This window comes from Octopus bimaculoides, chromosome 28 (genome assembly GCF_046866305.1).
Source record: "Octopus bimaculoides isolate indiv1 chromosome 28, ASM4686630v1, whole genome shotgun sequence".
NCBI classification, from domain to species: domain Eukaryota; kingdom Metazoa; phylum Mollusca; class Cephalopoda; order Octopoda; family Octopodidae; genus Octopus; species Octopus bimaculoides.
The window spans coordinates 11,273,024-11,299,038 of record NC_142955.1 but is presented as its reverse complement, the minus strand read 5'-3'; the positions used below and the strand labels follow the sequence as shown (position 1 = coordinate 11,299,038).

Below are 26,015 nucleotides of genomic sequence, written 5' to 3'. Positions count from 1 at the left end.
ACATTCATGCAAACTCACCACTACACAAATGGAAAGAAATAGAATGAGTGTCTGCAGGGGAGAGAAAGAGAGAGAGAATATGTGAAGGAGGTGGATAACTACACATGCACAATCACACACATGAACATATGGACAAAGACCCATATATATATAAATGCTTGTACCCAAAGGTGTATGTGTCCATATGTTTACATCAAGAATGACACATGTAGCATATCAAACATCTAATGAAGAATCTATTTTGATTGATTATAAAAATATCTTAAGATGTTCAAACATTTTAATGACAACAACAAATTGATTTTTTTCGTCAAAATTCACAGTGTATGTATCTATATTCTCTCAATATACATATAACCATATGTAGAGGAAGCAGTAGTTCAGTTCATCTTTATAATAATATAAGCAAAGAAAGTACAATCAAATACCATACAAGAGAAATTCTTCATTTATTGAGAACCAAAATGTTCACACTGATACACCTACTGTAGTACATATTTTGTTAAGTGAATCCTTTGAGGGAATGATTTGCTAAAAATATATGGACTCTCTGCTGTATGAACGAGAATGATTTACCACAGATATCACAGTGATATAGCTATTATCCTGTGTGAATACGTTTGTGTCTAGTTAACTTACCACTTTCAGAGAATGATTTACCACAGGTACCACAGTGATATGGTTTCTCTCCTGTATGACTTCGTTTGTGTTCAGTTAGGTGATGACCTTGAGAGAACGATTTACCACAAATATCACAATGATATGGCTTCTCTCCAGTGTGAATACGGATATGAATAGTTAAATCACCACTTCGAAAGAATGATTTGCCACAGATATTACAGCAATATGGTTTCTCTCCAGAATGAATACGTTTGTGTTCAGTCAAGTGTTGATTTCTGGAAAATGATTTACCACAGATATCACAGTGATATGGATTCTCTCCTGTGTGAACGCGCATGTGAATAGTTAATTCACGACTCTTAGAGAATGAGTTGCTACAGATATCACAATGATATGGAGTCTCTCCTGTGTGAATACGTTTGTGATTAGTTAAGGTTCCACTCTGAGAGAATGATTTTCCACAGATATCACATTGATATGGTTTCTCTCCTGTATGAACATGTTTGTGACTAGTTAAGTTACTACTTCCAGAGAATGATTTACCACAAATATCACAACAATATGGTTTCTCTCCTGTATGAATATGCTTGTGTCCAGTTAAGTGATGAGATTCAGTGAATGATTTACCACAGATATCACAGTGATATGGTTTCTCTCCTGTGTGAATACGTTTGTGTTTAGTTAACTTACAACTTTCAGAGAATGATTTACCACAAACATCACAGTGATATGGTTTCTCTCCAGTGTGACTATGTTTGTGTGAAGTTAATTCACCATTTTGAGAGAATGACCTACCACAGATATCACAGTGATATGGCTTCTCCCCCGTATGAATACGTATGTGTGTTGTTAATTTACGACTTACAGAGAATGATTTTCCACAAACATCACAATGATATGGCTTCTCTCCTGTATGACTTCGTTTGTGTTCAGTTAAGTGATGATTTTCAGAAAACGATTTACCGCAGATATCACAGCAATATGGTTTCTCTCCTGTATGAATACGCTTGTGTCTAGTTAAGTTATGATTATGAGAGAATGATTTGCCACAGATATCACAATTATATGGTTTCTCTCCTGTATGAGTGTATCTGTGTGTTATTAATGTACGACTGTTAGAAAATGATTTCCCACAAGCATCACAGTGGTGTGATGTTTTCCCTTGCTCTTTACTCATGTCACTAGGCAAATCAATTCTTTTGTGTTTTATATTTAAACTTATTCACACAACATTCAACTTCCATTGTTTATCTTTTCTCATAACAATATAGAGATATTTATCTTCTTTACATTTTTATATTTTATTGCTATTAAATATTTCTATTACTATGATTTTTGTCAATATCTTGAACAAGTTGTTAAGTCCTTTTTTAACTCAAATGCAAAGTCATCTTGTTCATATTCCAGACAGTCAACAAAAGAATTATTGCTATCAATCTCAGTTTACAAAATATATTTGCCTGTAAGTTGCCATAGACTTACATAAGGAGAGTTATGGCTTTCCTGTCTGACATTTTCTTTCGGTCTCCAAAAGATGATAGACATTGACGATGTATAGAATTCTTTGGTGCCAATGCCTGAAATACCAGAGAAACAACAGTATAAGATAAAGGGAATACTTAAAATACAACTGGATAAATTCTAGTATATTTTTAGAGTTAAGCTGTAGGAATAAACATTTACCTGAATAACTGAACTGTACTCTACCTCTTTTGAAGATGTATAATATAATAGTGTAGATAAATGAATATATGTATAGAATAGGATTGGGTGAGTTGTGAAGACCTATGTAGTCTCAAGTTCAATTCCACTGAGTGGCATCTTGGACATGTCTTCCACTATAGTCCCAGGTCAACACAAGTCTTGTGAATGATAATATATATATATATATAATGGAAACCTGTTGTATATATCTGTATTTACACACACACTCACACATAGTGTGAGAATATGACATGAATGTGGGAAGAATGCTGGCAAGTCATGCAACATGAATGAAACATCAATAATAGAAAACATGAAGTAAAGCAAATAAAATGAAATTTAATTGTTTAAAAAATGGGCATTTATAAACGAAGAAAGATTACAACCAAAATACTGCCTATATATATGTGTGTGTGTGTGTATGTGTATGTATATATATATATAGTTGAAATTTACAGAAAAACAAATGACAAAGACAGGTGTATAAACAGTTTGATGCACAGGAAAGGGAGAAGGTCTTTTATGTTTTGAGCCTATGCTCTTCAACAGAAAGGAATAAGAGAAAATAAACAGAGAGAAAATAAAAAAACTTGTGGATTAAGTGATCATATATATATATATATATATATATATATATATGATCACTTAATCCACAAGTTTTTATATATATATATATATATATATATATATATATATATATATATATATATGTATATATACACACACATATATATATATATATGTATATATACACACACACACATATATAAGTGACCTAGTGGTCAGGCTGTTGCACTCATAATTGCTAGATCATGGGTTTAATTCCCTGATTGGGCGGTGTGTTGTGTTCTTGAGCAAAACACTTCATTTCACATTGTTCCAGTCCCACTTTTGAACAGGGGGAAATGTTGGCCTGCTCGGCCTAGGGAGCAGGGTGGAGTCAGTTGATCGCTAAAACAATGCAAAACACATTGTGACCAGTGATGTGTAAACAACATCTGATAGTCTGAGCATGTGATATATATATATATACATATATATACATACATATATGAGCATCACCATGCTGGCATGGGTTGGACAGTTTGAGAGGAGGTGGTCAAGCAGGAGCCTGCACCAGACTTCTGTGTCTGTTTTGGCATGGTTTTTATGGCTGGATGCCCTTCCTAATATCAACCACCTCGCAGAATGAACTGAGTGCTCTTTACGTGACACAAGCATAACGAGGTCAGTTTTGGTAAAGTTTTCACAGTTTTACAGTGTGGACTGGATGCTTCTAACATGACATCAGCACTAGCATGGTCACCAAGTAACTTCATCATCATCATCATCATCATCGTTTAACGTCCGCTTTCCAGGCTAGCATGGGTTGGATGATTTGACTGAGGACTGGTGAAACCGGATGGCAACACCAGGCTCCAATCTGATTTGGCAGAGTTTCTACAGCTGGATGCCCTTCCTAACGCCAACCACTCAGAGAGTGTAGTGGGTGCTTTTACGTGTCACCCGCATGAAGGCCAGTCAGGCGGTACTGGCAACGGCCACGCTCAAAATGGTGTATTTTATGTGCCACCCGCACAAGAGCCAGTCCAGGGGCACTGGCAACGATCTCGATCCTTTGAGGAGAGAGAACATTGGACAGGGTGATCTTGTGTCAGATGATGAAAGGTAATAAAGAGACAGAGACAAAAACAGATGTATTGCTGTAGAGGAGGTACAAGGTTACTTGGAGAGCTGTTCCATTATCTGGGGAAGCTCATTTGTATGTAGCAAGCATATCAGCCACTAAAGTGGTTTATTTAAGTATAATTCAATTATCTTAATTACTCCTCCTAAATTACAGGTGCTTAATGGAGTGCCATCACATAATAATCAATTAAAAAAGTAATAATTTCTTCTGTGATGCAACAAGCTGTTCCATTATCTGGGGAAACGTGATCTAAATACTCCTCACCAGGCTCTTTCACAATAACATAGTGTTCTTCACTTTCCATCCCTCTTGCTGTTTTAGTTTCCTCCTTTCACATGCACACACACATCAAAAAAGATGTCTGCATATGTATTTATGTATGTGTATTTGAAAGATAATGTGTGTATATGTGAGAGAGAGAGATAGAAAGTGAGTGAGTGACGCACATACATGCAAAAAATACATACACAACAACACACACCTTCACTCTCTCTCTCTCTCTCATACACATACATTTCATATACATGTACATACATCTTTCACTTTCTGCTCTCCCTTCAAAGCAAATGTCACCTTTTCACTTTCTCCTTTCTTCAAAGCGTAAAGAAATTAAAAACTTTCCAGCTTCAAACAAAAGAATACCATAAAATAACTCCCTTTGGCACACACACACACTCTAGGTAAAACCTCTGTATGAATTGTTATTTCTTGCTATGTGCACACGCAAAATTACAGCTCAAATCCAATTGAAATTACATTTTTCTATTCTGTAATTTGTGGGCGTGGGCGATGGGTGAGCGAGGTGAAGGAAGGGGCATTGAGTGTTTCTTTCAGAAAAATTAAATATATATATTCCAGATTCGTAATCTGTATTTTTCAAATTACAAATTAGAAATTTAGGTGAGGAAACTAAAAATTTTGAAAACGTGATTTCTGGGGAAAATCGTATTAACCCCCTTTTATATGATGAAACAAAACATAGTTTGTGATATAATGTGTATGTGTGTGTGCATTTGTGTTTGTCGTCACCTCTCACAATTTGAGGTAGAAATAATGCGAAGGTGGATTGTTTACGTCACAGTAACATTAGCGGCTCAGGAAAAGACAATGAGAGATTAAGTACCATATTTCGAAATAAATAAGTATTGGGGCTGATTGGTTTGACTAAAACCCTTCATGACGATGCCCCAGCATGACCATAATCTGATGAAATAAGTAAAAGAAACGTAAAAGTTATGGCGAACATTGATAATTCCCCAAATTTCATGGTGCTAGAGTAACATCAATAGTAATTCTATTTTCCATCATAGTACGGGCCGAAACCTATCAAATAACAAGCTTATTCTACTGATAGTCTTGACTTACTTTTACTCAAAGATATTTTCAAATTTAATAACTATAATTCACAAATGATCGGTGCATGGTGTGTCAAAGAGCTTCGTGTGATGAGAGGACTGGGATTAAGGTCATATCTTGTCTTTATTAAGAAAATCCAAATAGATAAATATTGAATGTGTTTATCTATCTTTTATTACACGTCCATTGGCAGTAACTAACTTGACATTATAGTTCTATAAAATCACAGATCGTAGTTAAGAGAATGGTGAAGAATAAGCTTGTTGATTTATCTTCTTATTGATTAACAATAGGCATACTTACAGATGTGTGCCCCACCATATGTGCGTGTTCATAATTTTCTGAATACGGAAATTTTCCAGAGATATATTAGATGGTGCAGATTGGTGTTATAATATCAGAATCTATTGTGAAAAAAGCTTTTCGGAAGACTGTAGAAGAGTTTCGATTTGTTTCCCTCACAACTTTCTGAAAACTGAGTATTTTTAAATAAAATTTCCTACAACCAGGTTTCCGAAAAAAGTAGATTTACAATTATGTGGGAATTTGATGTCTGATAATTCACAATTCTCGATTTTGCGTGAATTATCACCAACCTTATTTATTTGCTTTCAACACATTCCTGATAAAGTCGTAATGTACATCATCTGAGAGGTATTTTGATGACAGTTCTATTTTAAAATACTTAGTTTTCACACCCGAATAGTTATGTCTAAATCTGTTTCATCATTGATTTTAGACAAAGCAGTGGAGAATAGAATTAATATGTAACAAGCAACATCAAAAGATTTTACATTACTCATGTCCGATTACTTTTACTAGAATATCTGTATTATTTTATCTTACCTGTTATGCTACAAAAATCTGTGTTTCTTGTGAAATATCAGGAATTACACAAAATGACAATTTCATGACACCATTCAACACTAAGTGACCTTTCATAAAGGAAATTATAAAAATAGACTCGGAAAGAGGTGGCGAAATGTACTCACTTTTGCTTATATGATCCTAGAAAAATACATAAGTATTATTTCTAAAAAAAAAAAAACTTTACTTGAAATATGTGAAACGTCGTTGTTAAATATACTAGAATTGTTTAAATTTTATTTCAAATCAAAACAATAATGTAATTCTGTAAATTTCTCCAACTGTAATGTCTGACGGTCGCAGAACAATGTAGAAAGATACAATGTAATTTGATTCTGAATATGTTTCTGAACAAGAATGAAGTAGGGATCTAGCTTTAAATGAGCACAAAATACAAACGAAGTATGATTCTCACTTGAAATGTGATTCTCAAAAGTAAGAATGAGGACACAAAGTGGCAACGTACAGAGATTGTAGTACGTTTCGTTTTCTCCATGTCGGTACTGTAAGTTGTGTTGTGAAAGTTTAGTTGCATTTGAATGCCAATGAAATATGTAGATTATCCACGATAACCAGATTGGGGGTGAGAAACACAAGCAATAAATTTGGTAATTTTTTCAGATTAACACCCGCACGATTTTCACTAGGGTGTTAGGGTAAGGGTTACGGTTTTAGCGTCAGGGTTAGGGTAAGGGTTAGGGTAAGGGTTAGGGTTTAGGGTTAGTGTTAGGGTTACGGTTAGGATTAGGGTTAGGTTCAGGTATTCGTGCGGGTGTTAATCTGAAAAATTACCTCTGATTATATACGTGCATATACATAAATAAATACATAGATTCACATGTGTACTCATATATACATATACCCCTGCACATACGTATACATACACCTATATGCATATAATTAAAAGGAGGTACCTACACTTATACACATATAGGTATTCTTATACATATAATTACGCAGGTACACACCTATAAGTGTAAGTCCGAATATTCTAATGTGTGTGTATATAGGCAGATACACTATATACTGGCAGTGGAGGGGCACAGGCTACATAGACAAACAAACACACACACACATATATATTACATACATATAAGAGGGATGACCACCAAGTGGACATCCCTTTTGCTAGAAGAATACCACCTACGGTCTGACCACTGAGAAAAGATTGTTCTGAAGAAAATTCAGCAAACAGCTGGTGTTTGCTGAATTTTCTTGAGAACAATCTTTTCGTAGGTGGTCTTCTTCTAGCAAAAGGGATGTCCATTTAGTGGTCATCCCTCTTATATATATGTAACATAATTTTTCTGAATCTTCAGATTTTTCTATTTGCTAGGCCACTGGTTTTAAATTGATATTACTCAAATTAATATTCAATTTTTCACCCTTATTATTTAAATTTATATATATTATATATATATACATACATACATACAGGGGTTGGACAAAATGATGGAAACGCCTTAAAATTTCAAACAAACTTATTTTACTATGGGGTAGGACCACCTTTGGCAGTAATTACAGCTTGAATTCTACGAGGTATGGACTTGTACAAAGTTAGAATTGTTTCCAAAGGAATTTTTGTCCATTCTTCAGTCTCTAGTTCTTGTAGTGATGATGGTGGAGGATATCAACTCCTTACTTGTTTTTCTAAAATGCACCGTAAATGTTCAATAATATTGAGATCTGGAGACTGTTGGTGGCCAGATAAGATGTTCAGCTTCACTAGAATATTCCTTGTGCCATTCAGTAACAACTTTGTGTTGATCCGATATAATGATATTTTGAAAAATCCTGTGTTATGATTGTTGCTTGGTATACTACATTCTTTCTTTCACAATCTCTGTCTAACTTCCATGTGTTAGGGTCTCTACAATCACAATTATTATGTGTAGGTAATGGAGTGTTATTGTTTTTTGTTATTGTTATTTGTACCATTATGTTCTACTTTTTTTTTTTTTTTGTGTGCTTCAGTTTCAGTTTGTGTTTTTTTCATTTTCATAGAATACATCTAGTTTTCTTGTTTCACAATGCAAACTGATCAAAATTTGTCACTCACCTTACTGATAAATATATAATAAAAACGAGGTAAATTTAAAAAAATAAAGATTTATAACATCAAATGATGTATATATATATATATACATCACACAATGTTTCAATCATGGTACCTTGTAAAGCACCCCACTCTACATAATGCAAGTTTGCAGAATGCACATTCGAAATCCGCTGCAACAGCCTGTCCACTGAGACCTTTCCAATTTTGATGAAGACATTTATGACACTGCCGTTATGACTCTTGATTTTCTCTAATTTATGGATATCGGCTAAAGTTAGAGGGCTGTCCCTCTGGCAGGCTTTACTTTTTCTCCCATCAGTTTATTTATTTTGGAATGAAAACCAGCTGTCAATTGCGTTGCCACATCTGCTTGGAACTGCAGATGGTTGCACCACTTTTGAGCCTCTCCTGATTTGGTATACAGTATAAATGCATTAACAATACTTATATTTACTGTATCAAGTATCATCATCATTTATTTCCTAATTAGTAAACCTGGTAATAGCTCACCTGATTTAGCTGATCTCCATCTCTCATGTACTTGTTACAATTGAGGTTCACAAATGAAGTGCCATTTTTATCTACATGTGACTGTGCACAGGTAGATAGAAAACTGATTTACCTTCTGTCTCTGTATGCAATAGCCAGCAAGTTTCCGATCTGCCATTGGATTATTTCTCCATAACAATTATTTTACGAAGTGATTGCTTCAAACAAGATAGGAGGAAAAATAGATAGTCTAAGGTTTTGCCTCCTGGGAATGACTGTGGCTAGGTGGAGTCTCTTCAGAAACATTTGTAAGAGAACCAGTTCACAGACTTTTGTTCCAATCTTTGAAAAAAATCTCCAAAAATTCACAGAGGTCAGATATCACACCAAATAATGTCAGCTACTGTATCTGAATTGTTTACGTGGTGAAATCACGTTTTCATGAATGTATTGAAATTTGCAGCAAAATTCTCATTTAAATATGACTAAGTTATTATGGTCATTTCGGTGCCTTTGCCATGAAAATTTTGAGCTGGATTTTGACACTTTCGGAATAAAAGATAAATAAGGGGCTGAGTACTGAGCCCTGGTGAGCTCCTACCTGCACACTGAATTCGTTGCTATTCATATTACTGACTGTCACCTTACAGACACACCACAGTACATGGCTTCGATGGTTCTCATCAGTCATTCATCTATCCCTAAATTGTACAGCAACTGCCAGATACAAAACATAGGGCTTCTGTCAAGTTATTTCTCCATGCTGACACAGATACAATAAAAAAAAACCAAAGGCGTAGGAGTGGCTGTGTGGTAAGTAGCTTGCTTACCAACCACATGGTTCCGGGTTCAGTCCCACTGTGTGGCACCTTGGGCAAGTCTCTTCTACTATAGCCTCGAGCTGACCAAAGCCTTGTGAGTGGATTTGGTAGACGGAAACTGAAAGAAGCCCATCGTATATGTTTGTGTGTCTGTGTTTGTCCCCCCAACATCGCTTGACAACCGATGCTGGTGTGTTTGCATCCCCCGTAACTTAGCGGTTCGGCTAAAGAGACCGATAGAATAAGTACTAGGCTTACAAAGAATAAGTCCTGGGGTCAATTAGCTTGACTAAAAGGCGGTGCTCCAGCATGGCCACAGTCAAATGACTGAAACAAGTAAAAGAGTAAAGAGTTAAAAGAAGTAACTCAGAGTAAGCAGTAGAATGAATTTGGACAAAAAATGGAAATAAAGTTATCTTAAAAAACAAAACAAAATCAATTCATCATTTATTTAAACCATTATTGACATAGTTATTGTAGTATATGAATACCTACATGTTTTATTAAATGAATCCTTCGAAAGAATGATTTGCTAAAGATATGCTAATATGGTTTCTCCTTGTATGAATATAGCTTCTTTCTTGTATGACTTTATTTCTGTTAAGCAATCATATATTAAGAGAACAATTTACCACAGTGATGTGGTTACTACCTCGTGTGAATATGTTTGTGTTTAGTCAAGCGGCTCTTTACATAGAAAGATTTGCCACAGATGTCACAATGATATGGTTTCTCTCCTGTGTGCATGAGTTTGTGAATAGTTACTTCACCACGTCGAAGGAATGACTTGCCGCAGATATTACAGCAATATGGTCTTTCTCCTGTATGTGTACGTTTGTGGTCAATCAGATGCTGATTTTGATTGAATGATCTACCACAGATTTCACAGCGATAAGGTTTCTCTCCTGTGTGAATACGCTTGTGAACTGTTACGCTGCTGCTTTCAGAGAATGGTTTACCACAAATATCACAGCAATAACGTTTCACTCCTGTGTGAACACGTTTGTGTGTCGCAAAGTTACCACTTCCAGTAAATGATTTACCACAAATATCACAATGATATGGCTTCTCCCCTGTATGAATTCGTTTGTGTTCAGTTAGGTGATAATTATCAAAATATGATTTACCACAGATATCACAATGATATAGCTTCTCACCTGTATGTATACGTTTGTGTTGAGTTAAGTTATGATTAAGAGAGAATGATTTACCACAGATATCACAGAGGTATGGCTTCTTTCCTGTGCAAATATGCTTGTGTGATAGAAGTTCACTATTTTCAGAGAATGATTTAGCACAAATATTGCAATAAAACGGTTTCTCTTCTGTATGAATACGTTTGTGTTTAGTTAAGAAATGATTGAAGGAAAATGAATGCCCACAAACATCACAGAGATAGGGTCTCTCTCCTGTATGAATAATACGTTTGTGTTCAGTTAGATGATGATTTTGAGAGAATGATTTACCACAGATGTCACAGTGATATGGCTTCTCTCCTGTATGACTTCGTATGTGTTTAGTTAGATGTTGATTTCGTAAGAATGATCTACCACAGATATCACAGTGATGTGGTTTCTCTCCTGAATGAATACGTTTGTGTCTAGCTAAGTAACTAGTTTCAGAGAATGATTTACCACAGATATTACAATAAAATGGTTTCTGTTCTGTATGAAAACATTTGTGTTTATTTAAGTAATAATTGAGAGGGTAAGATTTCCCACAAATATCACAGTGATATGGTCTCTCTCCAGTATGAATAACACGTTTGTGTTCAATTAGATTTTGATTTTGAGAGAATGATCTACCACAGATATCACAGTGATGTGGTTTCTCTCCTCTATGAATAATACGTTTGTGTCTTCTGAAGCTAGACTGATGAACAAATGATTTACCGCAAACATCACAGTTATATGGTTTCTCTCCAGTATGAATGTATTTGTGTGTTATTAATGTACGACTGTCACAGAGTAATTTCCCACAAATATCACAGTGGTATAATTTTTTCCTTTTCTCTTTATTCATGTCACTATGTAAATCAATTCTTTTAAACTGTGTTTTATATTGAAACTTATTCACACATCATCCATCTTGCATTCTTTTTCTTTTCTCATGGCAATATAGAGATGTGTATCTTCTTTACATTTCTATATTTTATTCCTAATAAATATTTCTTCTTCTGTGATTTCTGTCAATACATGGATTCAGTTGTAAACTCCTTTTTAAATCTGTGCAAGTTTAACTCAAATGCAAAGTCATGTTGGTTACATTCCAGACAGTTAAGAAAACAGTTATTGCAATCAATCTCAGTATACAAAAAATATTTGCTTGTCATTTGGTATAGATTTGTATAACATTTTCCTTGAGAGTTTAAGATGCAAGAAAACTTTTTCGATGCTGATTGTTATTCTGAAATAGTAGAAAAACAAGAGTATAAGGTACAAGGGTTACTGAAAATACAAGAGTGGAAATTTTTGTATATTTCTTATAGAGATAAACTGTAGAACTAGACATTTACCTGTACAACTGAACTGTTTCCCTCTAGTTTCAAGATCTATATGATAGTGTGTGTTTATATATATATATATATATATATATATATTACAGGCATGGGTCTATGGTGAAGAGGCTTGCTTGCCACCTATGTGTGTGAGTTTCAGTTCCACTGTGTGGTGCATAAGGCAGCTGTTCCCTATATTATTACATTATTAACCCTGGATCACCCAAAGCCTTGGAGTGATTTTCCAGAGAGACAACAGGTTTGGAAACTTGTATATATATCTATATCTACATAGACACACACATATATTATATATGTCTGTGTGTGTGTGGGTATATGAATTTATATATATATATATGACATTCGAGCGAGATCATTGCCAGCGCCGATGGACTGGCTCCTGTGCAGGTGGCATGTAAAATACACCATTTTGAGCGTGGCCATTGCCAGTACCGCCTGACTGGCCTTCGTGCCGGTGGCACGTAAAACACCCACTACACTCTCGGAGTCGGCGTTAGGAAGGGCATCCAGCTGTAGAAACTCTACCAAATCAGATTGGAGCCTGGTGTAGCCATCTGGTTTCACCAGTCCTCAGTCAAATCGTCCAACCCATGCTAGCATGGAAAGCGGACGTTAAACGACGATGATATATATGTGTGTGTGTGTGGTTATATGAATTTATATATATATATATGTGTGTGTGTGTGATGTCATACATGTATTTTTTTGCATGCATGTATATATATATACATACAAAGCCAGCTGGCTGACAGACGTGTATGTGTGAGTGAAGGTGTGTGTGTTGTCATGTATGTATTTCTTCGCATGTATGTGTAAGTGGAACTCTCTCTCTCTCACACAAACACACATACAAATCCATAGTACAGTGGATTACTAAAACCATTAATGTTTATTGGTAATTAAACACCTGAACAACACCTGTGCGCATTTATCAGCTTTGTTTTTGTTGATAATTCATAACAACTTTTCCCGTGATCATGATTTGAGGAGACATACAGCAGTATGCTAAAGATCGGACATAATCTCTTGTGGGCAAGAAATATAAAATAAAGTTTATAATAAACAACACAAACACTGTGTAATTTAATAGCTTTTAATATGATACCTGTTAAACAGAAATTGTTTTTATTTAATGAAAATTTAATAAAATCTAATCATAAGTAAGTGAAATTATGCTAAATACAACTAAATTGAAAGCTTTTTCCCCTGGCCATATCAGCAATTCTGAAAACTTTTGGGTGTGAATTTTACATGAACAGAAGCTTTTTTTAACAAATGTTTATCCAGAAAATCACCTGCATAAATTACACAGGTGCGCAAATTACATGGGTTTTTATGGCATATATACACACACACACACACACACACACACATATATATATATATATGTACACATACAAAAGAATATCGTACGGGTACGTTTTGCTCAATGAAGACATTGCAGTGTGGCTAGGGAGATTTGGCTGTTATGTCTAAAAGGAAGAGTGCTATTGTCGACAAGTATTGACCCTCGTGCCAAAAAATTTTCTGTGAAATTATGGGGGGAGAGGGATGGAACTTCCAGGTGTTCCACCCCACCTCACCCCGTTTTCCAGACAAAAAAGTGTTTTGTGGAATATCAGTAGGTCACCGTAATTCATTCAACGAAAAAAAGTATTTTCCAATGATTCTGGGAAGAGCGGGTTAAATTTCTGAGGGTTCCACCCCCCCACCCCCAAAAAAGGGGTTCAATACACAGATTGAGACATTATCTAAAAATGTGGGAATCTGTAAAAAATTTTTTCATTAAAAAATGCATTTTCGAGTGGGGGGAGGGTAAAATTTGAAATTTTTTTTTGCATATTCGTAATCTCTGATATCTTAAACATAGGGATACGAAAAAACTATTTTTTCAAAAATGCATTTTTCAAAGAAAGGTGCAAAATTGCATTAGCCCTGGGGGTTTGCGGCGTAATAGAAGGTTAGGATACTTGATACCACGCAAAAAATGAGAGTTTCTTTTTTTCTTAGTAAAAATCGTGAGGGTGAAAGTAACGAAATTCAATCTTTATTTTTCGCCCACACATCAAATTCCGAGAATATCGTAATGTACAACATTTAAAAGGTTTTATTTTTAAATATCATTTTTCATACTTGTGTAGTTACGTCTCAATCTGTTTAATTCATTGATTTTAGACACAGCGGTGGAGGATAGAAATAAAATTCATGTCTGACAAGCAACATCAAAAGGTTTTAAATTATACACGTTCAACCGCTTTTACTAAAATAACTGTATTATTATATCTTACCTGTTATGCTACAGAAATCTGTGTTTTTAGTGAAATAGCTTGAATTACAACAGAACATATTTCACGATGCCATTTCATTAAAGTAAATTTTCACAACAGAAGTTATAAAATTCGACTCGGAAACACAAATGGTGAAACGTACTTTGTTTTTGAAGCTCAAAGGAAAATACACAAGTATTATATCTCAAGCAATTAACTTGAAATATGCAAGGTACCACTGCTAAATGTATTGGAATTGTTAAGATTTTATTCCAAATAAAAATGATAGTGGAATTTAATATATTTCCGTTTTAGTATGTTTCGTTTAACCCATTTCGTTGTTTAAAGTTGTGCTGCAAAATCTTAGCTCCAGTTGAATGACACAATGGAAAAATATAAGTACTTTAGCCATCTGTGGAAAAAAGTAATAACTGATTTCATTGATTGATTGTAAAATACAACTAGCATAATATGTAGTCTTCACTATATTTAGTGGAGTATAGTGATGAATGAATGATGATGTAATTAAATATTTTTAAAATGGTACATTTATTAAAGTAGGAAAACGAACATTACGAATATTATTCCCCCTACAGATACTGATTGCAGTTTCGCATATTACCTTAATTTAATGCTCTGTCGCTGTACGAGCATCTACATTAACCTTGGGTAAAACGAAGGGGTTTGTTTATTTCAATAAAGATATGTATCTCATACAAACGTAGCTAATACTTCTGTAACAAGACTTCCATAATGTCAGAAAGCAATGACAAACGCTGTAAAGAAATCACCCGTTTATCACGTGCAGTATGTCACCTTTGACTGACAACTACTGCAGTTTCGTGAGAACGGATGTAACAGCGAATTACATTTAAACATCATACACTTGTCGTCTCCCGTCATTCATTCAAGCCTGGATTGAGACACTGGGCTAATTGGAAATACGTCAATAGATGTGTATGTATAGATATTTTTAGGGAGTCATATCCAATTAAGTGTAATGATACTGAAAATAAAGTATAACCAAGTAAAACTTATATTCTGAAGCTCCAACTCATTAGCGTATCATTTCTGTTTAATAAATTTGACTTCAGGAAAAAAGCAAGAAAAATAAGAATGCCCACTTAATAATTAGGTTTAGCTCGGTGTGACGAGCGAAGCAACCACCTTTTAGGTAGAAAGACAGACTGTGAATACCTGTGGGGTCGAGGGGCCTACTACAGCAGCATCCCAGTCCCCTATATATGTAAGCGCCCACTCTGATTGCTACAGAGATGCAGATTTCAAGATTGAGTAGACTTCTAATGTTGGCCACAAGCAGGGCATCGATCCAATCCCCCGAAAATTTTGCACTAGCTGAAAGCAGGCAACACCTTGAAAATTGATCAGATTGATCAAAGAGAGAGTTGAAAGTGACACCTCGACACAGATTGTCCCATACTCTGTCCCAATAGGCTTGCCAAGCAAAATGATAAAGCAGTGGGGGAATTCTCCATTACTGTGTGGATGTCCTGACTGATAAAATTACGGTCTAGTTTGAGCATGATCTTTGGAGACTCAAAGGACAAGTTGATGAAAGCCCTGGTGGCATGAGCAACAGGCTCACAATTTAGCTTAGTACCCACTCCTAGCCGAATAGGGGAAAATTCCTCGGACAGACATTTTTATTGAGCCATCGCAGAGTACAATCAACTGCTATGGCGCAGAGGTCATAGCTGAGCTTGGTGAGACCAACTAATTTGGCCTCATAGAAGAGTAGACGAATGTTGACAAGGACATTCTCAGATGAGAACAAGTTTATGAACTGTGTTAGGTTCTCCAAGAGTTCAGAGGCCTAACATCACCAGCTGACAGGTAGATACCATCCTTGAGATGCTAAGGTCGTAAACCATCGATCACAGCGCCAGAACCTGCTGGAAAAGAAGCAGTTGCCCTTCTGACATTTTCAGGGGTGAAGATAGGTTGTAGAGAACTTGTTAGGCCGGGCCAATGTAGGTGATCATCTGGAAGGGCCAGAGGATGTATCTCTTTCAGTTGGTTGAAGGAATCTGTGATACACGGGACAAGGAAGGTTAGAGAGGAAAGACAGCGAACAGCCCCTCTTTAATGTCAAATTCACTGAATTTGGCATTAACAGCCTTCTTTAAATTAGGTGGTCGACTATTGTTTGGGGTTGAGTTGATCACTCACCTGAAATGAACAGTGGTTGGGGTAAATTCGGAAAGCTTGAACTGCCGTTTCAGGGAAGAAGTGAGGGATCCACTATTCCCATTCATCACGTTGAGGGAGACAAAAGGGAATAGGAACAGTTTCTGTCAATCCGAGGTGTTGTTGGATAGGCAGACATTCTTCTGCAGTTTCGAGCCCTGGAAGGCGGCGGCAAAAAACTTAACAGGGATCTGGACATCAGAGCAAGGTTCTGTCCTACTAAGGATGTCAGACCTGGAGATAGAGGGCGTAGCTGAGTGAACAACATTAATTCTGGTGATGGGACTCGGGTGACGTGCAGGAGGTGATGCAGGTAGGCTGGCTGTAACAGGAGACGTGGGGAAGGTTAGCGATCGAGATGGGAGCTGGATGAAGGGCGTTAATGCTGGCGATGGGCTTCAGGACAGGATGTGATGGCGGCGGGCTTGTTATAAAGGGACGAGCAGGACTAATACCAGCCAAATCTGACGTTGGAAGAAGTGATGAAGAGATGGGGATACGAGTTAACTCCCCTAGAATGTGATGGAGTAGATAGGGAATGAGAGGACAAAGGCTGGTAGAGTGTGACAAAATCGTTTAACCATGCGGGTCTTCTCGTCGCATGAATCAAAACCTTTGAATTTTAAAAATTTATTTTACTTTGTTTTTCTCCCCTTCAACAGACCGTCAATGCAAAGTCTAGCCAGACCATTGTGTAACAGAAGTGCGATAACAGAAATGTGAAGGCATGTTGGAAAAGAAATAAAAATTATGAAAATTATAGAATAGAAAAGCAATGTATAAGCACCGACATTTACAAGCATCATGTCAGTTCCTTTTTAAACTGTTTCTTACTTTCACTTCAACTCCTGTCCTTGCAGCTCTTGCCTTGGGATTTAAGCTCGCCATTGCACTTTTTGCAAAAGCTGGAGGGAAGCACTGTAGAATAATTTTCGTCGTCACTGTCAGCACCAATATCATTAATTTAATTGAAGTAATTTAAATACTGTATGACTGGTGTTTTTATTTGTGAGTGGTTTCAATAAACAAGAGTGTGTATATGTGTAGAGATGCGTATGTGATTCGTGTTCGTGCTTACAGCACTCTTTAGTAAAACCAAGGGGGACCCTAGACCTTCAAACAAAAACTGGTGACTCCGACCAAACCACAAAAACTGATGACCTCGTTCACACCGTTGTAATGACTATTCACACTCAACAACCATCTTACACAACGATTAAATGCTGTGCATGGAGTGAAGATCAAATACACCTTCGAACAATGAACCTTCCAAATATCCTGAATGAATATTGATGTTCAGTCATCTCAGTTACTGATAAATAGGCCCTCACATAGGTGTGCTATCATTAAATAAAAAGAAAATTGCCCACAAATGGTTTCAATACAGTTTTAGCAGAAAGATTTGAAAGAATTAGAAAGTTCTCTGGTAATTTTCTTTCATGTAAATAAATATTTATCATATATTAGAAATTGCCAGCATAATCTTATAAAATGACTATTTTCTAAAAGATATACGTTTATATGTTATATATGAAAATAAAGATAATTCACATTTTCATTTAGTGTAAATTTAGTTAGCTAAGTGATTCATTTCTTTCATGAAAATCTCCAAAAATTCACAGAGGTCAGATATCATACCAAATAATGTCAGATACTCTAACTCAATTGTTTATGGAGTGAAATAACATTTCCATGAAAGTACTGAAATTTGCACTAAAATTTATATTTAAATATGACTAGGTTATTATAACCGTTTTGGTGCCGTTTGCCAAGAAAATTTTCAGCCAGATTTGGGCATTTTGCTAACAAAAATGTTAAACACTTTTCCTATTGCATTAAGGACTAAGATAAATAAGAAGGGGCTAAGAACTGATCCCTGGTGAGCTCCTACCTGCACACTAAATTCATTGCTATTCACATTACTGACCCTAACCTTACAGACTGCACTACAGTACATGACTTGGATGGTTCTCATCATTCATTCATCTATCCCTAGCTTGTACAGCAACTGCCAGATACAAAACATAGGGTTTCTGTCAAGTTATTTCTTGATGCAGACATATAAATACAATAAAAAAAACAAAGGAGCTAAGAAAAATAACTCAGAGTAAGCAACAAAGTGAATTTGGAAACTAACAGGAAATAAAGACATTAAAAACAATACAAAATAAATTTGTCATTTATTTAAACCATCATCGTAGATTTGAATTTTCACAGTGACATAGTTATTGTAGTATATGAATACCTACATGTTTTGTTGAATGAATCCTTCGAAAGAAAGATTTCCCAAAGTTATGCTAATATGTTTTCTCTTTGTATGAATATGGCTTCTTTCTTGTATGACTTTATTTCTGTTAAGCAATCATATATTAAGAGAACAATTTACCACAGTGATGTGGTTACTATCCTGTGTGAATACGTTTGTGTTTAGTCAAGGTGCTCTTTACATAGAAAGATTTGCCACAGATGTCACAATGATATGGTTTCTCTCCTGTGTGCATGCGTTTGTGAATAGTTATTTCACCACGTCGAAGAAATGTTTTGCCACAGATATTACAGCAATATGGTCTTTCTCCTGTATGTATACGCTTGTGGTCAACCAGATGCTGATTTTGAGAGAATGAGTTGCCACAGATATCACAGCGATATGGTTTCTCTCCTGTGTGAATACGTTTGTGATAAGTGATGCCACTCCTTACAGAGAATGATTTACCACAAATATCACAGCAATAAGGTTTCTCTCCTGTGTGAATACGCAGGTGTATTCTTAAGTGACTACTTCCAGTAAATGATTTACCACAAACATCACAGTGATATGGTTTCTCTCCTGTATGAATCCGTCTGTGTTCAGTTAGATTAAGATTATCAGAGTATGATTTACCACAGATATCACAATGATATGGCTTTTCTCCCGTATGTGTACGTCTATGTTTAATTAAGCTGCTGCTTACAGTGAATGATTTACCACAAATATCACAGCAATAAGGTTTCTCTCCTGTATGAATACGTGTGTGTCTCGTAAAGCTACCACGTCCAGTAAATGATTTACCACAATCACCACAATGATATGGTTTCTCTCCTGTATGAATGCGTTTGTGTTCAGTTAGGTGATAATTATCAAAGTATGATTTACCACAGATATCACAATGATATGGCTTCTCTCCTGTATGTATACGTTTATGTTTATTTAAGACATAATCAATAGAGAATGATTTACCACAGATATCACAGTGATATGGCTTCTCTTCTGTGCAAATATGTTTGTGTGAAGTAAGTTCACTATTTTCAGAGAATGATTTATCACAGATGTTACAATAAAATGGCTTGACTCCTGTATGAATACGATTGTGTTTAGTTAAGTGACGATTGAAAGAGAAGGATTTCCCACAAACATCACAGTGATATGGCTTCTCTCCAGTATGAATAATACGTTTGTGTTCAGTTAGATGTTGATTTTGAGAGAATGATTTACCACAGATATCACAGTGATATGGCTTCTCTCCTGTATGACTTCGTATGTGATTAGTTAGATGCTGATTTTGAAGGAATGATTTACCACAGATATTACAATGATATGGTTTTTCTCCTGTATGAATACGCTTGTGTGTAGTTAAGTTACAACTTTCAAAGAATGATTTACCACAGATATTACAGTAAAATGGTTTCTGGGCTGTATGAATATATTTGTGTTTATTTAAGTCACCATTTTGATTGAATGATTTACCACAGATATCACAGTGATATGGTTTCTCTCCTCTATGAACAATACGTTTGTGTCTGCTGAGGCTAGACTTATGAAGGAATGATTTACCACAAACATCACAGTTATATGGCTTCTCTCCTGTATGAGTGTATTTGTGTGTTGTTAATTTATGACTTTCAGAGAATAATTTCCCACAAATATCACAGTGGTGTGATGTTTTCCTTTCCTCTTTATTCATGTCACTATGCAAATTAATACTTAAAAGTCCAAGTGTAATTCATATGCAAAGTCATGTTGTTTACATTCCAGACAGTCAACAAAAGAATTATGGCTATTAATCTCAGTATACAAAAAATGTTTGCTTGTCATTTGGTATAGATTTGTATAACATTTTCCTTGAGAGTTTAAGATGTAAGAAAAATTTTTCGATGCCAATTGTTATTCTGAAATAGTAGAAAAACAAGAGTATAAGATACAAGGGTTACTTAAAATAAATCATATGCAAACACCCTCCCCACATCTGAAAAAGACAGTTATTGGAATCTTTATTTATTTATATAGTTTACTCTTTTACTTGTTTCAGTCATTTGACTGCGGCCATGCTGGAGCACCGTCTTTAGTCAAGAAAATCGACCCCAGGACTTATTCTTTGTAAGCCTAGTACTTATCCTATCGGTCTCTTTTTGCCGAACCGCTAAGTTACAGGGACGTAAACACACCAGCATCGGTTGTGAAGCGATGGTGGGGGGACAAACACACATATAAGACAAGCTTCTTTTCAGTTTCCGTCTACCAAATCCACTCACAAGGCTTTGGTCAGCCCGAGGCTATAGTAGAAGACACTTGCCCAAGGTGCCACGCAGTGGGACTGAACCCGGAACCATGTGGTTGGTAAGCAAGCTACTTACTTACCACACAGCCACTTCATTTTGTTTATAAAAATGCCTATATTAAGAAATGCACTTTCAACATTAAAAAAATGTAAATTCTTAATGACTATTATGATATGCAATAAAAAAACTATGCATGAACCTCAGACGAAATACATGAACAGTGAACACCATAAAATAAGCATTAACAATATTTAGTATTTAATTAAATGACTATTGTCTTTTCCAGTCAAAGTGAGGTAAACTTTATCTTGACTTCTGAACATTTAATACGAATTTGTGCCTATTTTTGTAGCCTATTCTGACTTCAGAAGCTTTTGTCCCTAAATGGATAGCATGCTTGACTCCTTGGCTATGACAGGGAAGAGGTATTGCTATTAATGGTCCTGAACAAGATTTAAGAATATCAACATTTGTAAAAGTTCCGTAAAACTGGAGGGGATGATATAACTTCATTTTCCCCAGTTAAATCAATATAATCCTGTGCTTCAAAATTAATTTTGTTTGGCAGTTTGAAATTTCTTAATTCTTCATGGGGCATTCAGGGAAAAGTTCTTGATTTAATAATTCACTGAATTGCTACTTCCCTAATTTGTCTTCTTCCATGGGCAAAATACGAATTAGTTTTTAACAATTTCTCCATAATTTCCTTATGATCTTGGTTCATATCTTGCATTAGATGTGCCACATACCAAAGATTACTTGCTCCTTCATGTAACTTTGGGTGAAATTTAATCCAGAACCAGCTTGGAGCATAAACTTGCGTTATGATTTTAACAAGATCGATGATAATCTTTAAGGGATTTTTTCCAAAATATATAAGTGAAGAATGCTGTTTGCATGTGTTAACCACCTTGCATGATGGATTTTACCAGGTGATCTTGCTGCTAACTGCTCAGAAACAAACCCCGTCTCAATACCGAGGTACATTTCATACAGATGTTTTTCATCTGAGCTTAAAGTATCAACAACTTCTGATGGCAATTCCTTCACTTTAGTTTTTACTGGAGAAAATTTTAATTATCTTTAAGTTTGTAATATCTTTAATTTTATTGCCAATTAAGACTTTTGTTGTTCGTGGTCCTGTTGTTTTTCCATCTATGGATTCAAATGTGTCAAAATGGAAGCTCATTTGTAAGTAGCAGGCATATCAGCCACTGAATTATTTAAGTATAATTCAATTATTTTAATTACCCCTCCTAAATGACAAGTGCCATCACATAACACAGCCTTTAAACTTTCTTGACTGTCAGAATCAATTAAAAAAAGTAATAATTTCTTCAGCAACGCAACGAGCTGTTCCATTATCTGGGGAAATGTGATCTAAATACTCCTCACCGGGCTCTTTCACAATAACATTGTGCTCTTGCTGTTTTAGTTTCATCTGCCATCAAAACTGATGCAGTTGAGCTTTGTATTTTCTGTTTTCATTTTTATAATATTGTCTTTCCCACTCATTTTCTTTCTCTTTCAACTTTTTTTTCTTATCTAACGTATTTGTATTATTTAAAATTCCCACATCTCTCAAAGTTGCATTAACAATGGCAGCAGTCTGTCTGCTGTGATGGCTAGATTCTCATAAGTAACTCTGTTTTGTTAGTTTTCTCAGAGTTCATTGTCAGGAACTAAGTTGATGTCATCACATATATTTTATTTATTAATTCGTAATAGATTATAAGGATAAAAATCACGTTAGAGGCAATTTAGTACCGCTGGACTGGCTCCTGTGCAGTTGGCACATAAAATACACCATTTTGAGCGTTGCCGTTGCCAGTACCTCCTGACTGGCCCTCATGCCAGTGGCATGTAAAAGCACCTACCACACTCTCGGAGTGGTTGGCGTTAGGAAGGGCATCCAGCTGTAGAAACTGCCAGATCAGATTGGAGCTTGGTGTAGCCATTTGGTTCGCAAGTCCTCAGTCAAATCGTCCAACCCATGCCAGCATAGAAAGCGGACGTTAAACGATGATGATGATATGTATATAATTATATTAAGGGAGCAAGGATGAAAACGACCTGTCTCCAGCATGCTTGAAGTGCTGATACTTTCAAAGAACTACCAAAAATGCCAGATAAATATACACATGGCTGAAAGCAGGTTAGTGAAAGAATATTAAAAAGACCTCACAGAAATTGTAAATTGGTTCCAATTTCTGGAATAAAGCCAAAAATAAGCTTTCTTCCTTCATCAACACAATACACAGGGAAATATAAGTCCAAATAATCATACATATCGAACAAAGCAGGTTCACACGCCAACAGTCGACCCTACAATAACCTCAACAACCTGGGCTATATGCACTATCAAGTAAACCATAGCACTTTGATGACCCTGTCAACCCATCTGTTCACACTCAAGAAGAGCATTATTTGACCTGGAATGAGGCCTGATTACCTGAAGCAGTATGTCGCTTGGTTCCCTTATTTACGGGCTGTCTCACCACCAACCCAGCAACTACAGAAGTTTATTTTGGAGGCTGCAACATTATATCCAGGTTCCTGATGGCACGGAAGACTATACACAAAAATTATCTAATTACTATCTTTTAAAACACACATTATACATTTATTTGCGCTACACCTTGGGCAAGTGTCTTCCACTATAGCTTCGGGCCGACCAAAGCCTTGTGAGTAGATTTGGTAGACGGAAACTGAAAGAAGTCCGTCGTATATATGTATATATATGTATGTGTGTGTGTGTGTGTATGTTTGTGTGTCTGTGTTTGTCCCCACCAACATCGCTTGACAACCGATGCTGGTGTGTTTACGTAGAGAAAAACTAAATTCATATTTGAATTCAACATTCAAATTAGTTAATACCAATTGTTGGTATAAATGAGACAAGAGAGCTTGTGATTAGTAAGACTAATTAAACTGATTTAATTACTATTTTATAGTATATTATAAACAATAAAAGGTAATTTTTCAGATTAACACCCGCACGATCTTCACAAGGGTGTTAGGGTTAGGGACGGAATTCCCTAACCGTAACCCTAAACCTGACCCTTACTTCAGAATATTTGTGGACATTTAAGGGTGTTCAGCTTGTCGTTTATGTGGCTCTTTCAGTCTTGTATCAGAGGTCGTTGTCTATATGCATATTCGACAATTTCAATGTCTATATATATACGTGTATATCTTACCTGTTATGGTATTTAAATGTGAAAAAATGATTAAATTACTCCAGTTCTTCCAATGTTGCAAGACATGCTTCTTCTTCGTTTTCAGGCCAAAGATGGCGGCAGAGGAAACGGAAGTTCGACATGTCATGTGAGCAAGCATCCTCCGCTCTCTAGCAAATAAAATCACGAAACCTGTCAGTATCACAAAAACGAACACAAAACAATAATAGTCCCCTGTAAAATACCATGCTTACTCTCTGACTATTATAAACTAGTCTCCGTAAATGACACCACCAGCCTTGTTGGGGCTGGCTGTACTCAATGGTTGCTATGATGGTTATGGTGGTGGCAGTGAGGGTGGTTGTAGTAGATCTGACAGTAGTGGTGGTGATGGGAGATGTGATGGTGATGGTGATTGTGGTTGCGATGATGGTTGTGGTGGTGTTGATGGTGGCGGTGCAATGGTGTTGTGGTAGTGGCTGCAATGGTGGTTGTGGTGGTGTTGATGGTGGCGGTGCAATAGTGTTGTGGTAGTAGCTGCAATGGTGTTGTGGTAGTGGCTGCAATGGTGGTTGTGGTGGTGGCAACTGTTATGATTGTTGTGGTGGTGGTAGTGGTTGATGTGATGCTAGTGGTGTTGGTTGCAAAAGTGATGGTGCTGGGGTTGGGGGTAGTGTTGGTGTTTGTGGTGATGGTTGTGATAGTGATGGTGGTAGTGAGAGGACGTGATAGTATTGGCTGGGTTGTGATAGTAATCAAAGGTGATGGTGGAGGAAGGACTATAGGAAGGAAGGAAATTCTCAAGAGTAATCACTGGTAGTGTAATTTCAATGTAGCCCAAGTGAGATGTAACATAAAAATCACTTCTTCATCTTCGGGACTGGAACACACAATGTAACTATGTACCATGTGGTAAATTCTCTGGTATTTACTACCCACACCCACCACCACCACCATCCCTATAATTGTCAGCTCTACACCCACAACCACCTCTCTGGTTTCCACCATTATCACTAGTTTTAAACTACCATGTGTTGTCAAGGCAAGAAAAAACATGTGTTTCCATACAGGCATACACATATACATACATACATATATATATATATACATGCATTATTATCTACTGCTGAGATGTGATGGAGTAGCCAAAACTCTGTATAATGAGATCTGTTGGAAGGATAATCTTGAGACCAAAGAGATAAGAACACACAGTATGGTAGAGGCCATAGCCACTCATAATATAAAAGAATATTGGTAGAATGAGTTAACCCTTTGTGGGCCTGCGGGGTTGGAATTACACAAAAGGCCATTGGAGTCCCAAGGGTCCCCTTTTATATTTGTGGATTTCCGCACTATCCATAAAATAATGTGATTAATCTTGTGTATATATATGTGAGTGCATGATACAGAACATGAAATTTAGCACCTTATAGGTATACACTTGTAATTATTTGTGTTTAATGGAGGGGGGGGGGAATTAAAATATAATCCCAGTATGACATGACTAGGCCTTTCAATTACAGGTCCAGTATCTAATTAGTGTAATTTGGTTGAGTAGTCCATAAATATATGTGGCCTTAATGAAATTCTAGGACAGAGTCAATGTGACACATGATGGACATAGCCAGAGTTTCAACTGAATGTTTCTCAACTATTAAGAAAAATACACTTTTTGCTGAATAAATTGTGGAAAATCACAA

The 26,015-nt window shown here is 36.1% G+C and overlaps 3 protein-coding genes across 5 annotated transcripts; all 3 read right to left on the bottom strand.

Annotated features, from left to right (window-relative positions):
- Positions 1-262: 262 nt before the first annotated feature.
- Positions 263-6,793, bottom strand: LOC128251116 (uncharacterized). Of its 3 annotated transcripts, none has more exons than XM_052977530.2 (2): positions 6,364-6,793; positions 263-2,198 (listed from the first exon to the last, which is right to left on the bottom strand). In XM_052977530.2, exon 2 carries the CDS (start codon positions 1,796-1,798, stop codon positions 602-604), a length of 1,197 nt encoding a protein of 398 aa, XP_052833490.1. In that variant the 5' UTR covers positions 1,799-2,198; positions 6,364-6,793; the 3' UTR covers positions 263-601. The 3 variants fall into 3 exon arrangements, with proteins under 3 accessions (XP_052833490.1, XP_052833488.1, XP_052833489.1); XM_052977528.2 differs by lacking the exon at positions 6,364-6,793 and adding an exon at positions 6,218-6,336; XM_052977529.2 differs by lacking the exon at positions 6,364-6,793 and adding an exon at positions 5,675-6,187.
- Positions 6,794-10,042: 3,249 nt separating this feature from the next.
- On the bottom strand, positions 10,043-14,510 carry LOC106870868 (uncharacterized). Its single transcript, XM_052977526.2, has 2 exons — positions 14,414-14,510; positions 10,043-12,013 (listed from the first exon to the last, which is right to left on the bottom strand). Exon 2 carries the CDS (start codon positions 11,627-11,629, stop codon positions 10,256-10,258), a length of 1,374 nt encoding a protein of 457 aa, XP_052833486.1. The 5' UTR covers positions 11,630-12,013; positions 14,414-14,510; the 3' UTR covers positions 10,043-10,255.
- A 4,253-nt stretch (positions 14,511-18,763) lies between these two features.
- LOC128251115 (uncharacterized) lies at positions 18,764-24,485 on the bottom strand. The gene is made up of 2 exons (XM_052977523.2): positions 24,337-24,485; positions 18,764-20,746 (listed from the first exon to the last, which is right to left on the bottom strand). The coding sequence occupies exon 2, from the start codon at positions 20,539-20,541 to the stop codon at positions 19,003-19,005; it is 1,539 nt and encodes a 512-aa protein (XP_052833483.1). The 5' UTR covers positions 20,542-20,746; positions 24,337-24,485; the 3' UTR covers positions 18,764-19,002.
- Between the last annotated feature and the right edge of the window lie 1,530 nt (positions 24,486-26,015).